At 47.0% G+C, this 16714-nt stretch overlaps 1 protein-coding gene across 2 annotated transcripts in view; it reads left to right on the forward strand.

Annotated features, from left to right (window-relative positions):
* Positions 1-1055: 1055 nt before the first annotated feature.
* FLT1 (fms related tyrosine kinase 1) overlaps positions 1056-16714 on the forward strand; it is a 180084-nt gene continuing 164425 nt past the window's right edge. For both annotated transcript variants that reach the window (XM_029936905.1, XM_029936906.1), the window contains exon 1: positions 1056-1394. In XM_029936905.1, the coding sequence (XP_029792765.1) occupies positions 1331-1394 (64 nt within the window). In that variant the 5' untranslated portion in view covers positions 1056-1330. The remainder of the gene's footprint in view (positions 1395-16714) is intronic.

Genomic DNA, 16714 nt, shown 5'->3' on the forward strand with positions numbered 1-16714 from the left:
TAGGACGATTTCAGCCTTTGAGGTAATGGAGATATAATTGAGGAACAATGTGGAATTAGTGTCATCGCAGATGATCTAGTGCCTCAAGTTAATTTCGTCGGGTTGGGTTCGGAGAGCAGCAGTCGCTCATCTGCGCTTAGCAAGCTGCCATCGAAAAGATTTCTTCTTTTTTTTCCTCTCTCGAGGGTTTAGGAAATAAAGCCCAAGTGCTTGGCCCATACAAGTTGCAGGAGCAGTTTCACGCCTCAGCTTTTTAAAAGGTATCATGATGTTATTCCTTGTTTTGCTTCTAGGAAGCAAGGGGTTTAAGGAAATGACTTGGGCGGGTGCATCCCTGCAGCCGAAAAAGACACCGACGTACTCCCGAGGGATCCGAGAGGGTTCTGTCTTCCCAAAGATGCCGGGCCCGCGTCCGGTCCCCTCGGATGCTCCCGGTCCCGTCCCTAGGGCCGAGGGTCTCCGGCGCCTTCCTAGACGCCTGGGGACGTCCAGGGGGGTCTGGGGCGGCTAGAAAGGGCGGGAAGAACAAGGAAGAGGAGGGGACCGGACTGCGCCTCACTGCTCCGTGCCAAGGACACCGTCGCGGAGGCGCGGCCAGCTTCCCACGGATCGGACTTCCCGCCCCCGGGGCCGGCCGGCGGAGCTCCAGCCCGGTCCCCCTTCCCAGCTTGGGGCGGCCCCCAGGGCTGAGTAAGCCGGGGGTTGGGGGGGGGGGGGAGGCCGCAAGGATTTCCTGAATGCCTCGGGAAGGAGGAGGGCACCGGGGCGGGAGGGACGGCACGAAGGACCCTGAACCTGCCCGGGCCGCCTCCCCACCGGCACTCGCACGCCGTCCCGACGCGCGCTCTGTCCCCGGCTCCCCGCCCCCGGCGGCACCCGCCCCTCTCGGGAGCCGTAGGGAATCAGGTCCCGGAGGAAGAGGGTAGGTGGGGAGGCGGATGAGGGGTGGGGGACCCCTTGACGTCACTGGAAGGAGGTGCCGGGGTAGGAAGTGGGCTGGGGAAAGTTTATAAATCGCCCCCGCCCTCGGCTCCTTCTAATCGAGGTCCGCAGAAGGCTCGCAGCGCTCGGTGCGGACACTGCCCGCAGCTCCTCCCCGGCGGCGGCGGCGGCGGCGGCGGCGGCTCGGAGCGGGCTCCGGGACTGGAGCGCAGCGGCCAGAGGACGCCGGGCTGCGAGGACTAGCCGGGGACGCGGTGGTCTCCCTACTGGAGCCGGACGGGGGCTCTCGGGGCGCAGGAGCGGAGGGCGACAAGACAGATTCGGGCGGCCGGGTCGGTGGCCCGCGAGCTGCGCGGGGACCGGTGGAGCAGGCCGCATCGCGCTCACCATGGTCCGCTGCCGGGACACCGGGGTCCTGCTGTGCGCGCTGATCGGCGGGCTGCTGCTTACAGGTGAGGCGGGGACGGGGCCGGAGGCCCGCGCTGGGCTGGGGTGGGGCGGCTGGCGGGCGCAGGGAGGTGAGGCTGCTGCCTGGCGGGGCGAGCCGCGCCGGGAACCGGGGGCTCCTGAGGGCCGTGGCGCCCTTCTCTTCCTCTGGGCCGGCGGGACGCGCGCCTGGGAGAGGAGAGCAGCGGCGGGGGTCCGCGGGCATCGCCGCCCCGCCCGGCCGCTGGCACCGCTTTCGGGTGCGCGCCCCTTTGGGGGCTGGCGTAGCCGATCCTGTCTGCCTGGCTCCCAGGCCGGGTCTCCGTGCCCAGGGTCCAGGCTCGGGGAGCACCGCGCGCTGGGACCTGCCTGACCTGCCACAGCCTGCTTCCAGGCGGCCCGACGGGGGTCAGCAGGGCCCACCGGAGCCCGGAGAAGCAGCTCCCAGAAAGCCCGCGAGGCTGCCCGGGGGCTGGGCTGAGACGCGCGCGGGCCTTGGCGATGTTGGGCACCGGTTACCAAGTAGCGCCTCCAGAAGGGAGGAGGAGAGCCCACTTGGAGGGGGTCGCGTGCCAGCCGACAGCGGACAGATCCCAGAAGACGGCAAAAGCTGGTGTCCTTCGACCCGCTTCGGGTCCCCGGGAACCCTGAATGGCCCCAGGAACGTTCCACTGGCTTTCACTCCTCCCAGCCGTTCGCCCACCACCGGGCCCCGAGCGCGCTGCGCACAGCCACCGGGTGGGGCCTCCGCCGCGGGTCCAGTCCAGGTCACCGACCTAAGTGAACCTGACCGACCAGAGCAGTTGAGAACCCAAATACCGTTAAGTTTCGGAATTGCAAGCCTAGCCTTTCAATTCCGAGAGACGAGAGGGAGGACGATCTGGACCAAAAGATGCGGTTGGAGGAATTGGGGAGGTCCGCCCCTTTGCCGGGAGTTGGGGATACCCGCGGCCGACCGGTGGGGACCCACGCGGTTATACCGCTGTAAGTGTGGAGGTCGCCCTCACCACGGCGGCAAAGCCCGAGCGGACTGGCCTTTTCTGCCACCGGTTCTGTCCCTCCCGGGGGCAGAGAGCCATGTTTCGGAGAGCCTTTCTTTTAAGCATACTAGAGAAAAGGTAAACTATGAAATAAAATACAGTGACATCAAAAGAGTTATTGCAAGGATTCTGGGGAAGGAAAAAATAGGGTTGAGCCTATTTTTTTTTTTTTAATGCTTGTTAAACCCAAAAGGCAGTAGCTTAAAAAATACTCTGTCCTGGTGGGAAGGACTAATTAGATCGTCGGTTTCTAAATAACAAGTGATAGTTCAATTAGGTTGGCGAAAGTACTAAACAGAGTCAAGGCGAAGTCCTATTGTCTGAGAATTCGCTCTGCATTGGGAAGGTCGCTAACATAACTGTATTAAATGAAATACTGCTTTTCTATTCCAAAAATACCTATTTTTTTTTGGTTTTGGAAAGTCACTTATATTGAAGGATAGTTGCTCAGAGCACTTAATGCTTGAGTCCATTCACCTGTTACAGAAAAGTAACTCTAGGAAAATTGCTGCGGCTCCAAAAAATGGGGGAAAAAGTTTGTTTCATTGTTTTTTCTGCTTCACACATAACCATCTTTACTGTTGATTCAAAAGCGAGGTTGACCAGTCAAGTATAGAGTTCTGTTCATGATTAAAACCAAGGTAGATTGGCAGCAGCTTTGCACAAACCTGAGTAAGATTCTGTTGAGATTTCAGATTTTGTTCTACTTAAAGGAGGCAGAAATCTTGGAACTCTTCTGTTATTTAAAAAAAAAATATGTGTATGTGTTAGAGTGAGAAAGCAAGACCAAACATTAGCAATGATTGAAGCCCTCTACCTGCTGGTTTAAGGACTGGTGCTTCAGTGGTTGGGGTGTGTAATTGGTGAAGCATGGCTTTGTAAACGACAAGCTTCTCCCCGCTGATTAACAGACAGCTCACAGTAAAACTCAGCGGCCTCGGTTGTAAATTGCATCAGGCTTTTCAAACTGAAGTGAGGGGCTGTCTCTCTGGGGAGTGGTGTCCAGAAAGAAAGAGGCCAAGTTTCTGCCCCCGCCCGGTGGATTTATCGGGGATCTGCTGATCTTTCAGGTGCTATTAGCTTTTGAATATTTGTGTTGTTAATATTTTGTGCATGTGTGTGAATGTGTGTGCGTGCACCGAGGTATAAAATCACCAGAGGCTCAGTCAGATAAAAGGATAATGCATTTCCCCCTAGAGATTACATTTATTTTCTTCCAAATAGCCTCAGAAATAAAAAGATGACAATAATTCAAGTATTTTCAAATCCTCTATGTAGTGGTTTTTCCCCTCTAAAAAGAATACGTCCTTTACTCTGGCTCAAAGGCTCTTTTTCTTACTTTTAAGACACGATGTCCATGATTAAAGACACAGACCCTTTTTTATCTGCCGCCATTTTTCTTGAGTTTTTAAGCAGCTGATATTTACAATTTGCTCTAATTGCAAATGCTTCTTGTGTGAAGCCTGTGAGGGAAATCTACATTAGTAATACAAAGTTAAAATGTGCGTGAGTATAAAAACTCATTTCCAAATAGAATGGAATAACTCACAATAAAGCTAATTTTACATGTTGGTTTTTGTCGTTTCCTCACAGGTTTAGGAAACCAGGCTTTTTTTTTTTTTTTTTTTTTGGTAGCGTTTTTCCGTATTGCATCTTTGAAATGTCAATTAGCACCTTTGGGGGGTCCACAAAGGGAATTTTCCACTTGATGGGTTGTGTTGCAGGTGAATGTAGGTGGTCACCTGCTCTAGTTTCTTCCTACTTTTACGTTATTTATTGTCATTTTAAGTTTTTTCTTTCCCTGTCGAAAGTTCTAGAACAGGCTACCCAGTTTCTTTTCTAGGGATCACTCAGTGAATTTTTTGCTTTCATATTTGAAAGTCAGAAGTTAGAATAGATGCCTATTTCTAAGGCCCCTTTTCAATTCAAGACTCAGTGAATGATTCCAAGAAATACACTGAACATGCTGTGTCTTTTTCTCCCTTATATATCTGCATATATGATGGATGATAAGCCCTGTGATGCTGGAGTTTAAGCTGTAATGGTGAGCTGGCTTTCACCTGCTATCAGGTGAAAAAGCATTTGCTTTTTCATCTACCAGCTGGTTAACTTGGTCATTAATGGGTTGCAAGAGCTAAGCTGTTAGAGGCTGAGGCAGTCATAATAATGGGCTTGTTTTTCTTTTTATAAGCAGAATGTGGAACCCTATGAAGCAAATTCTACTTCCTAACTCTGGTTACATTGCCTCTTCTAAGGAGGTTATTTTAAACTCAGAAGAATTTGTTGGTTTTTAAAAAATTCTTGCTTATTTGATTCAAATATAACTTCATTCTAGAAATTTCAGATTTCAACAGGGATAGTAAACCTCTAATTTAAAACTGGACCTATATTATGTGATTTAAGAACAAACAAAATAATCACTTTCTTCTCCTTACCAAAAACTTTGAGTCATTCTAAAGCTAATTTGAAGGCATGTAATACAGCAGTTGAAAATATGTTGCAAAAATATTGGTTTTATATTGACCAAAAAAAAAAAAAAAAAAGCAATGTCTTTGAGGAAGGTTATCTGACCTACTGGTGGGTTGTGCCTGATGTTTTCTCTGGCTTTGGAAGTTCTGCAGAGCAAGAACAAATAACAAAGTAAGTAGCTTCTGTGGTGCTTTAAACTGAGATGTATATGTGAGTGGGCGGAAGAATGAAGAGAAAGTGAAAGAAGCCCTGCGCACTTGGGTGTTAAATGCAAAGCTCGCATTGGTGTTGGGTTCTTGGCACAGTTGCATGGTCAGGAGTAGATTGGATATCCAGTAAGTATCACCTTTCAGGGTACTTGTTGTGGGTAGGAGAGGAAGGACATGCGAAACAACACATATTATTAGGAATTTATTATCAGGAATGGTTAAAAGCATTAAAACATTCTGTTGCGTTGCTTTAAATAATTTAATAGAACAGGATAGCCCATTCCATTCCATTGGTCTTAGTATGCTAATGAGGCTTATAAGGAATGACAAGATCGGCCAAATGCTTTCCAGGATCATTGTTGATTCCTCACACTTGGGTGCCTTGGAAATTGGATGCTGCTGATGAAATTATTGGATTTTATACCAGATTATGGGAGGGGAAGGAAATGGGAGGAATGGGGTAATTGAGGGAGGGATTGAAAGGAAAGCCTCAGCTCAGCATCTGGGACCGCAGGGGGGTTTCATTAAGGAAATGGTTCCATTGAGTCTGCTGAAGATAGTGGACTAGATTTCCTGCATTGCTGCTGGGGCGGATGTGGGGGGATGTCAAGAATTCCTGGGGATTTCCCATCAGTCTCTGTAAGCTGGATGCCTCAGAGCCATATCTGATTATTGCTCCTTTCCTTGATTTTGAGCTCCTGGCCAGATCTGACCTTGTCTCCCAGACACATGCATGGTGAGAGCTAGGTGGGACCTCATGGAGGCAACCTGCTCATTTCAGAGATGAGGAAACTCACCCAGAACAGTTCAGTGCCTCCCCACCCACCGCCAGTAGCTGGCTGGTGGCAGCCCCAGGAACAGATCCCGATGTTCGATGTTCGCAGTAAAGATAACATTGCTTCTTCATTTCTGTTTCCTCCACCCCAAGCAGAGAAGAGATGTTCCAACATTTGTTGAATGTCATTATTGAAGTGCTAATGTTTCTTTTTAAGTGCTGGCAGCCTTTTTTTTTTTTTTTGCATATGATAATTTCCCCTGTCTTCTTAAAGAAGGGATTTAGATGAAGACTATAAAAGTTATGGGGCGCCTGGGTGGCTCAGTCAGTTAAGCAGCCAACTCTTGGCTTTGGCTCAGGTCATGATCTCACGGTTCATGAGTTGGAGCCCTGTATGGGGCTTTGTGCCGACAGTGTGGAGCCTGCTTGGGATTCTTCCTCTCTCGCTTGTGCTTTCTATATCTCTCTCTGCCCCTCCCCTGCTCATGCTTTCACTCGCAAACATTTTTAAAAACAGAATACCAAAATTATGGCGGCTCAGTAGTACACAGATCGATCTGGTGGGCAAATTGGTTTTCCTTGTGAGCTGTTAGAACTCTTCTTTTGCACTGCTGTGGCTGAAAGAGTTACAGCCTCCGTTACTGGCTTCATCTCTCACCACTTCCCTCAACACCCTGTGACCCAGCTCACACCGCCTTCCCCAATCACGTAAATTACTCCCCATTCTTAAGATGGGCCTTGTGCCTTCGTCACTCTGTCTTCATGCTGTTCGCCTGCAAGGCCCTTTCCCTCTCTCTGCATCCCCCCCCCCCCCCGCCCCCAACCTGCCTTCAAAGTCCTTCAGAAGCTCAGAAATCACCATCTCTTTGAGCTCCTCCTTAGAGCTGCAGACAGAATTTATAGTTTCTTCTGCTCCTCCATGTACCCTCTAATATACATTCCTCCCCTCCCCAAATGGTCTCACTTGCATCATTTCTGTTTCACTTATGTGTATGTCCCCTTGTTCTCTTTTCTTTGGCACCTAGTATAATGCCTGGCTTGGGGGCCGTCAGTAAGTGTTGGAATGAATGAATGATGTAGCCACACTACCATTTCAAAGAAGAAGTCTCTCAGGGCCAGACATGAACTCATTCCAGTATATTAAGGCACTCCTGCCCCTCCTAGTGAATTCCTTAGGAGGATTGTTCTCAATAGATCATGCTTGTCTGCCATGATGTCGTCATAGTGAGTGAGTGTGACTAAGATGGAGGAAATCAGCTCTGATCTTGAACTCTCTGAGATCCCTATCTCCTGCAATGCCCTCTTGTTCCCTCCTGATGCTTCACTGGGTACTCAGAGCTCCCAAGCTGGGTTTCAGTCTGCACAGAAGTTCTGTCTTAGCCTCTGTTGGTACCCAGCACTGTGGCCCCGCCCTGCGGTATATTATACCATTTTTAGGAACAACAGTGCTCTCCTATGTCATGGTCTGACTTCCTCATCCTTCCAAAGACTCAAACCTGAGTCCGTGGGTGCTGGGCTTTGATATAAACCCAAATGCGAGACTGGCCACACTCAGAGCTGACATTCTGTTTCTACTGGGGCCTTTGTTAATGGGATCAGGCTGTCTGCCTGGATTCCTCTTTCTGTAGAATAGGCTCAACCCTTCATGTAAATAGGTTCCTGCCAGGACCACTCTACTAGGTAGGTGTGAGACGCGTCCTTAAAAACCTGAATCTCCTGGTCCGGGACTGCAGTGGCGCCTACCCTTCCCCTGTCCCCAACCCCACACTTTGCATGTGCCCACAAAATCATCCGAAGCAGGCTTCTCACAGTGTGGTCCATGGTCCGGCAACAGCACCATCCCCCGGGAACTTAATGAATCAGACAGCCCGTATTTTAGTAAGGTCCACTGATGTTTTGTTTGCACGTTAAAAATTGAGAAGCTCATTAAAAATTGGTGTCAGGATCTAATTCCCCTTTTGGCAACACCCTAGTGATGAACTTTGACCTGCACAGCTAAGGGACTAGACCAGGGCCAGCCATGACCCTGTTCTGGCTCCTACATTTTTCTTGTGCCCTTTAATCTGCTGTGACTCCTGTGTCCTACTTCAAGGCTCTTCTATAAAATCTTAGACTTGGCTTGGACCTATAATTGAAGTAAACGAGGTTGTTGTCTTGAAGAATACTATCCTTAACGAAATCATGGGTGGCAAGATCAAGTCCTTAGAAAATGCAGACTTGGTGAAAAATAGTAAGAATGACATGTAATAGGTTTCAACCGTAAATAAAAGTTTGACAAGGTGTTCACTTTCTGCACAAAATCACTTGGTGATACCAAGCTGCGAAGGTAAGTGTCCTTCTCCAGAATCTCCCTGTCAGGGAGGCTTTTCTGTCTGTGTCATGCTATTGATGACAGATTTTTTGTGCTTCTTCCTGGCTTGAAATGTAATGTGCTTTACACTCATGCTCTTCCTTGTTTCTTTCTTTCTTTTTTTTTTCATTTTTATTTATTTTTGAGAGACAGAGAAAGATAGCACGAGCAGGGGAGGGTCAGAGAGAGAGGGAGATACAGAATTGGAAGCAGGCTCCAAGCTCTGAGGTAGCCGTCAGCACAGAGTCCGATGCGGGGCTCGAACCCACGAACCGTGAGATCATGACCTGAGCTGAAGTTGGACGCTTAACTGACTGAGCCACCCAGGCGTCCCTCTTCCTCATTGCTGATTGCAAATCTTGGCAGATACTTTTGTCTTTCCAAAGACTACGAGAGGGCTCAAAGGCACTTTTCCTCACCTGGTCTTCTAACCTTCTATCGAACTCCAGGAATAGGAGTGGGTTTTATTTCAGGCTACAGACCTACCCATGCGGTCCACACTAGCAAAGCTATCACAATGATCAGATACTTCCAGGGAAAGGGGCCTGAAGTGGACCTTGTATTGATGAAAAACCTTCGCTTTTGAAACCATTTAAACTCAAGGTCACCGTTAGCAAAATCCTGATCAGTAGTTAGCCTGCCGGTTGATTTCTGTGAAACCCTTTGCTTCTTGCTACGGGCGTGGTCCCCCATGTTAGAGTCATCTGGGGGACCTTTGAAAGGCTGCACCCCTTACCAATTCACCGACACTCTTTTGAGTGGGACCCAGGCATCCGTAATTTGTAAAGCTCCCAGGGGATTCCAATGGGTGGCTGAGGTTAACCTCCTATTTTATCATCCATCCGAATCACCTGGAAAGCTTGTTACACTAGCGTGCTGGGCCCCACCCCAGAGTTTCTGATTCAGTATGGCGGGGGCGGGGCCAAGAATGTGCATTTCAGACAAGTTCCCGTGTGTTGCCAATGCCTCTAATCCAGACACCGCACTGGGAGGTCCAGGTGCCACGTGGTGAAAGGTTCTAAGTCATCGAGAGACCTATAACAAGGTAGAGGAAACTATTTACCAGAATTCCTGCTAGGAAGAGTATGCCTTAGCCGCGTGGCAGAAGGAATATCAGGATAAAGGGCATGTGACCAATCGAAGTGGTGAAATTGCCTTCTGGTTTCCGGTGGGCTACGTGAGCTGGGAGCCGGAACTGAGTTGCAGGTCCAGACACGAGAGCTAAGAGTAGTCCTTTCCTACACTGCAGAGCACTCAGCCTTTCCTCTCTATAAATGGTGGTAAATGTGAACAGAGTCCTTCTGAAAGGTGCTGTGCCCACTGACCTGGCCACCCACGCACCTTGCGCCAGCCCTGCTCCCCTCCAGGACCCCACACTATGCTTTGCCGCTGTTATCTGTAGTTCCTTGCTGGGATGGGTCTCCCTTACTTGGGTGGCCGAATTCTGCTGGCTTTCGCCATGTGCTGGGGGTCTGTCCCCAGTGAGATGAGAGTTGCTGCTTGGCTGGCAACAGAGCTGGCCCCCTGTTGTGTGGAATGATGTGCTGGAAACTTCCTTGCGACACACCAACAATCCGAGGTGCTTCTCCTTCCCTGAGGACATCTAAGGGGGAAAGGCTCTATGATGCATTGAAGGCCTAGTGTTGTATGTGCTCCACTGGGATACTAAGTTCAAACAGAGAACATATTCTGTGCCTACTACTGAATCACGGCTTCTGCAGGGCTGAGTCATGATAGCATTTGTATCCATCATCTCTTACTGTGTAATGGGCTGCCCCAAAAGTCAGTGGCCTTCAACAGTCATTCTTTATGCCCTCATGAGTTTATGGGTTAGGAATTTGGGCTGGGCTGACTGATGTTTCCTTGGGTGGGTCTCCTCTCTGGATCCCTCATGCAGCGGCAGTCGTCCAGCATTTGGACCAGGACCTTGGCACGGGCTGTCACTGGGCCTCCTGCCACACATGATCTTTTGCCCTTCAGCAGTAGAGCTCAGGCTTCTTTACATGGAAGTGGGGGTGGTCCGAGAGGGTGACCTTGGAAACGTCAAGGCCCTTTGAGGCCAGGACTTTGCAACTCCTGCAATGCCTCTCTGCCACATTTGGTTGGTAGAAGCAGGTCCTGACCCAGAGTCAAGGAGTGGGGAGGCAGGCTCCTCTCTCGACGGCAATAGCTGCACAATATTGCGGCCATGTTTTCCGGACTACCACACCACTGTTAGCACCATTCGCTTTTTCTCTTCAGTCTAGAGATCAAGGCTGGAGTTTGGCCAAGAAAATAGTAGTGAACAATGCCTCAGGCCTTCTAAAAAGTATCTGTGTTTGAGACAGCTGGTCCAAGAGCTTCTGTTTCATCAGTCTTATGCTTAGGGTTCATTGGGCGTGGTTAAGGTGACACGCCGTGTTGGGGCTGCATCCTCTAACAAATACCATGGTGGCAAGCGAGGAAATGCCACTGACCCCCAGATTCTGAGCAGGGGCAGCTCTGTGGCTTCTCTGATTGTATCATGATGGAGAGCCTTCTCCTGAAGGATGTGGTGAGGAAACACACCCCCAGTGGACTGTGGGGCACTTTGATACGTATCTGTGATTTGACTCTGTCCTGAGACGTAGATACAGTACTCTTAGCTACGAGGAACTCGAGGCTTCCATAAATTAAATTCTTTTCCTAAAATCATAGGAGTGGTAAGGAAAGCTGGAATTATGCCAGTCTGATGTGTCTGACTCCCTAGCCCCCTCCGCCTCCCGAGCCTTACAGCCTAAATGGAAAGGGGAGAAGGGAAAGAGCTTCGAGGAGAATGTGCCGTCTTTCCCTTCTCCCCAGACTCCCTCTCCTTGGAGTTCTGCCATATCCAGAGAATGTCAGACGCCACTGCTACTCGAGCCTAAAGCGGCCTTGGGAGATTCCTCTGCTGCGTGTAGGAGACAGCAGTAAAGTCTCTGTTAAGACAGGATTTTAATCATGTGGATTTTTTCATCGTGGGGAGGCAAGGCCCTTCCAAAAAATTCAGGTCCAGAAAGGATCCTGAAAGCCAATAAGAACGTGACTTTTTTGTCTGTTTGTTAAGAGCATGACTTGGTATGAGCTTCCAAACTGCTTTCCTATATGTGGCTTTTCATAATTCAGGTGTCACAGAAGGACTGGTGAGCCAAAGCAGCTCTGATTCTAGCAGGTCCTCTGATCAAGCTGGGGCTGCGGTCTGCCAGTTTGCTTCGGGAATTAAATGTTTGCTTCTCTGCGCACCTTTTAGATCCCAGAAAGCTCAAAGACTTGGAGGTTTTTCTTTTTTTTTCTTTTTGTTTTTAATTGAACACATACTTTATTTTTTTTTCCATAATATTTTTTTGTCAAATTGATTTCCATTGGAGGTTTTTCGTAAGGAGGTGTGTTTGACCCTTAAGACAGATGCCACAGGCATTGGGGGAGGGGAAGATGCAGGGACCGAGCCCCTCCTAGACACAGGCTCTACATACGGTAGTGCAAGTGTACCTCGTAACTGTCCAACGTGTGCACTATTTATTTGACAATTTTTTTGATGTATGTTTATTTTTGGGAGAGAGAGAGGGACAGAGCATGACCCGGGAAGGAGCAGAGAGAGAGGGAAACAGAATCCAAAGCAGGCTCCAGGCTCTGAGCTGCCAGCACAGAGCCCGATGCAGGCCTCTAGCCCGTGAACCTCGAGGTCATGACCTGAGCCAAAGTTGGACACTCAACCGACTGAGCCACCCAGGCGCCCCTCCCCCCCCCCCCCCCCCCCCCCCCCCCCCCCCCCCCCCCCCCCCCCCCCCCCCCCCCCCCCCCCCCCCCCCCCCCCCGCCGCAACATGAGCACTTTTAACTTTGCTTTTTACAGACCAAAACCCTGAGGTGCAGGGAAACTGGGTGCTTTGCTGAGGGTCACACACTTACGGAGTGTCCGGGTCAGGATTCAAATCAGCTCATTCTGATTTTGAAATGGGTACTCTTTCCACCTACACGTATCTTGAATGACAAACTCTGGGAATTAAGAAAAACAAAAAAGTTTGGCTTCTGGTGCTTAGAATGAAAAGCTCTATGTGTGTGAGAAAAACACGGCTGCCTGAGAGCATTCTCCTAGAGGGTGTTACTTCTCAGTTGGACACAGCACAGACGACTCTTTTCTTTATTTCTTTTCCCTTTCCTTCCTTCCTTCCTTCCTTCCTTCCTTCCTTCCTTCCTTCCTTCCTTCCTTCCTTCCTTCCTTCCTAGCAACTTTCAAATACACTATGCACCAGTCATCACCTTGTACATTACATCTCCAGATGATTTACCTTGTTGATTGGCAGCCCTCATAATATTGTGAAAACTGGACGCATCTCTTTCAAGCCCTGTCGTGTCTGGGGTCTTTCCTCCCCGGCTAGATCATTCTTTTTGGGTATCCAAACCTGAAAGAAGTCGAGAAAGAGGAAAAAGTCTTATACTACTTCCTTGATCAATTACTTGAGAGAGAATCTTCTCAGTACCAGACTCTGGCCATGTTCCTTCAAATCTGGGAAACACCCAGTCCCGCCACCTATGTCCTGCTACCCATTGAGGCATTTTATTGTTTGTTCCTAGCAAACAGTGGAAAATGTAACCAAATGGATCTATACTTTGATAAGGACTGGTGATATATATAGTTTGATTTTTTAAAATTGTTTTCTTTTTCTGAGTTGGCCTTAGAGAAGCCAAAAGTAGATGTAAACAATTGGAAAGGCAGAGTTGTATTAGAGGAGATCACAAACCATTTGTGAAAAGGCAGTGTAAACTCTCATTATGCATTTTGCCTGTGATTAATGGTATTGTTTTCTTTTGGGAAAACACTGGATAACTCTCTTTTCCACATCATATCTCCTGCTGGATCAGATTATTGTTCTCTGTTGTTCTTTGGAAATGTTTATAGTTTTGAAATCTTTTCCATAGGGAATTCTACTAGAACTAAGACAAAAAAGAAATGCATGGGGACTGAGTAATTAGACTGTGCTAGAATGGACCTTGCGTACCTGTAACTTTTTGAGGGCTGGAGAATATTTGACACACATCGCCGATGTACAGATTAGGAGCGGTTGTACCACACACTCCCCAGTCCCATTCCCTGTCCTCGAAACTGGTGAGAAATAGCCCAGGCGAAGTATTTGTCACACAGAGTCACTTAGAAGGCAAAAGGGAAATTCAGGAAACTAACATCAATGTTAATTTTCTGGAACTTCTATCTCACCTTAGCCTCTTTGGATCGACATTAAACTTACTGATTCTATATCTGGGTGTCCTTTTTAGGGGCAACGGCATCCTGAAATGCAGAGATAGAGTTGTTTTGGATTTTGAATATGTTTTACAGTCCAAACAGGTGGGCAGGAGATTGTGTTGCTGGAAGAATTCACTCACCATTTTGGGAGACTGTTAAATGTAAACGTGGGATGGGAAACTTCTTTAAGGAATATATTTTCTTGGAACGTTTTGGAATGCTGTACTTTCTGCGGTGATTACATAAAGGGAAACATGGATCCTATCAAATTTAATTCTCCTGATGCCTAGTTCATAACCAGGCATCTTTCTCAGTATATGTGCAACTTCCCATGTGAATTCAGGCATGTGTAGACTTATTTTATTTTAGAACATTGTAACATACCCACTTAAAAGGTGCTCAAGCGATTATCATCACTTAACCCATTATATTTTGTTTCAGGATACAAACATAGTTGTGCTTATTGTGCTCTATGTTGGCCACTGCATACATGTTTTATTTTTTTGAAGTTGGCTAAATTTTACTGATGTGAATCACTTAAGGTAGTGAAGAATTTATGACTCCCCACACCAAAAATATGTCCTTTGAAAACAAGGTATACATAGTTATGAGGTGATCTCTGTTTGTTGACTTACATTATCTACTACATTTCTTGGTATTCACCTAATCTACTTCTAGATGATTTATGACCTAAGAGGCTCTTAGGGCTGAGAGCCCTTCAGAAAGAAAGGCTTGTCTCTGATTCATCTTCCCAGCTATGAATTCGGTACGGTACCTGGCACGCAGTAATCACTCAATAAATGCTGGTTGAACTGAATGAAACTGTATCATAGCCATTCTTTTGGGTTTCAGAGGCCCTTGTAGGAGTCATGGTTCCACATTGGGTCACTTTCTAAGAACCAGTGTGGGGGCGTGTGAAGAGGAGGTTGGCAGAAATATGCCCAAGAGCTGGCAATCTCTCAGCACACAGCCTTCTGTGCGGGCCATCCTCTGATTCCAGTGACCCCTTTCTTGTCTCTGGCTGAGCTGGCCACGTTCTCTTGAATTGAATCTAGACTCAGGATTCAAAATGACAATTTAAGCTGCCCAGCCACTAGAGAAATGGCTCCTAAGAGATATTTTCTTTGATGAGCCCTCCTTTTGAGAAACTCAGCTGGTTAAGGTTCCCAAACAGCACAGAAGGGAGACAGTTGACTGGGAACCGTAATTTCCAGGTACACCAATTCAGCCTAAAGACATTAGGTACTATTACAGCTGCTGCTGCTGCCATCTTGGATAAGGACATTTGGGTTGAAGACTCTTTCCTCTTGGCTCCGGACCATCCCCAGCGTAGGCTCGAGGGACAAGATGGGTGAGGGGGAGAGGCAAGTCCCGACTAATGTAATCCTACAAGTGAAAACCGATCATTTGGTTTTTATTCCTCTCATTGCTTCACCTCCACCCTAGACCTCTTCCATGATCTCCAAAACACAGCATGACTTGCACAGATCTTCTAGTGAATGTTCCTCTGTGGCTTTTAGTCTAGTGGCAGGTAAAGCCAGATAAATCTCAGATTTAAAAAAATATGCAAACCAGGGCATTGGAAGAAGACAGTAGGGCTTTGTCCTCTCAGCAAAGAGGTCAAGGAAAGCGGAGTTGTTTAGGCAAGAGAATTAAGGGTAGTTCATAAAGGAAAACAGTTGTCTAAAGCAAAGCGAAGACTTTTTAGAGGGTTTGAAGATTTGGAAGTCTTCAAAGGCGACAGAAAGAGAACGAAGTGTTACCTTTAGCAAACACACATTCATTCTGCAGGTCTTACCATCAACACTGTTCTTCTGTGAGAATGTCCCTCAGTCCCTGAGGGGGCCAGCTGCCCCACATCTGTCCTTTGCTATGATAATGGACTAATATTATGTGATTTTATATTTATATGTAATTTGCAAGTATTCTATATATCTACATATATACTTACAAGTGTAGGTATATATTATATAATATACAATATGTATATCTACATGTAATATCTACATACTTACATATATATACTTGTATATATAAGTATATACGTACTTGTATGTATAATATATATAATATGTATAACATATATCTACATATATACTTATATGTATAAGTACATATATCTTATCTTATAAGTGTATGTATTAAGTACATATATCTTACATACGTATACATATAAGATAAAGATATAAGTATATATGTAGATATAAAATATATATCTGTATCTCTTGCACAGCCTAAGTTATAATCACTTTAAAGAAAGTGATCTTGTTTGTCTTATTATATTCTTTAAGTATACATTAAAATATTAAATGGAGGAATAAACGCTGAGGTTTAAGATCAGAGAAATCAATAAGGTGAGGGGTGAGAGAAAGGGGTCATACCCGGGATGTAGTAGGGAAAAACAACAGGGCCGGCTGGCAGTAAAAGAGAGATAAGCAGGATAGATGAATGAGGGAAACAAGTTCCCAGATTCCTCGGATCTTGGTTCAGAGCCCAGCCCTTAACCCAGGGCATCAGTCTCATGTGGAGGCATTGGTGGCTGCACTTTTCAGGGACAGCTCCAGGACTGGGGACCTTCCTACCTCTCTACAGAGTTCTTCCTTCTGGTTTTATGTCACTTCTGCTTATGGATTTCAGATTTGTCCTCCAGAGTCAGCTGATTTGTATGTTATTTTAAAGCCCTTTAGGTTGATGGCCAACTAGTAGCAGAAATTGGTGATTTTATTTTATTTTTTTTCTTCCATTAGAGGTGTGATATCTTAGATAACAACACTGCTGATTTTAGAAACAAAATTCTAGATAGGTTAATGAGAGTGTATGAGTAAAAATCCTCTGAACTAAAACCAGAATTCTCCCAATTTGGAGTATAAATGACTTTAAAGTCTTCTAACGATATTTGTAGGGAAGGCCTTGCTCTCACAAACTGACATGAGCAAAAGCCATTGAGTAAATTCTTTATTTAAAGACGGACACACTTCCCCTGGAATGGGTCACTTTCCCTTCCAGAACCTTGGCTTTCCACAAAACGTGTAGAACATTAGTTACCTCTGAGATAAGATTTATTTTGAAGTTTGTGAAGTCTTAAGAAGATTACCAGCATTCACTGTGTAAATTAATGGAGTCTTAAGAAAACATGGAAATTAAAGGAAGCCGGAATTAAAAAGAACCACTCAGTCAACATACCCATCCCATTGTCTAAGTGGGATCAGTCTCCAAAAAATTCGTGATGAAAAGCAATTGTATTTCAAATTGTTTAATTTAGAAG

Source organism: Suricata suricatta, chromosome 4, assembly GCF_006229205.1.
Source record: "Suricata suricatta isolate VVHF042 chromosome 4, meerkat_22Aug2017_6uvM2_HiC, whole genome shotgun sequence".
In the NCBI taxonomy this organism is placed as follows: domain Eukaryota; kingdom Metazoa; phylum Chordata; class Mammalia; order Carnivora; family Herpestidae; genus Suricata; species Suricata suricatta.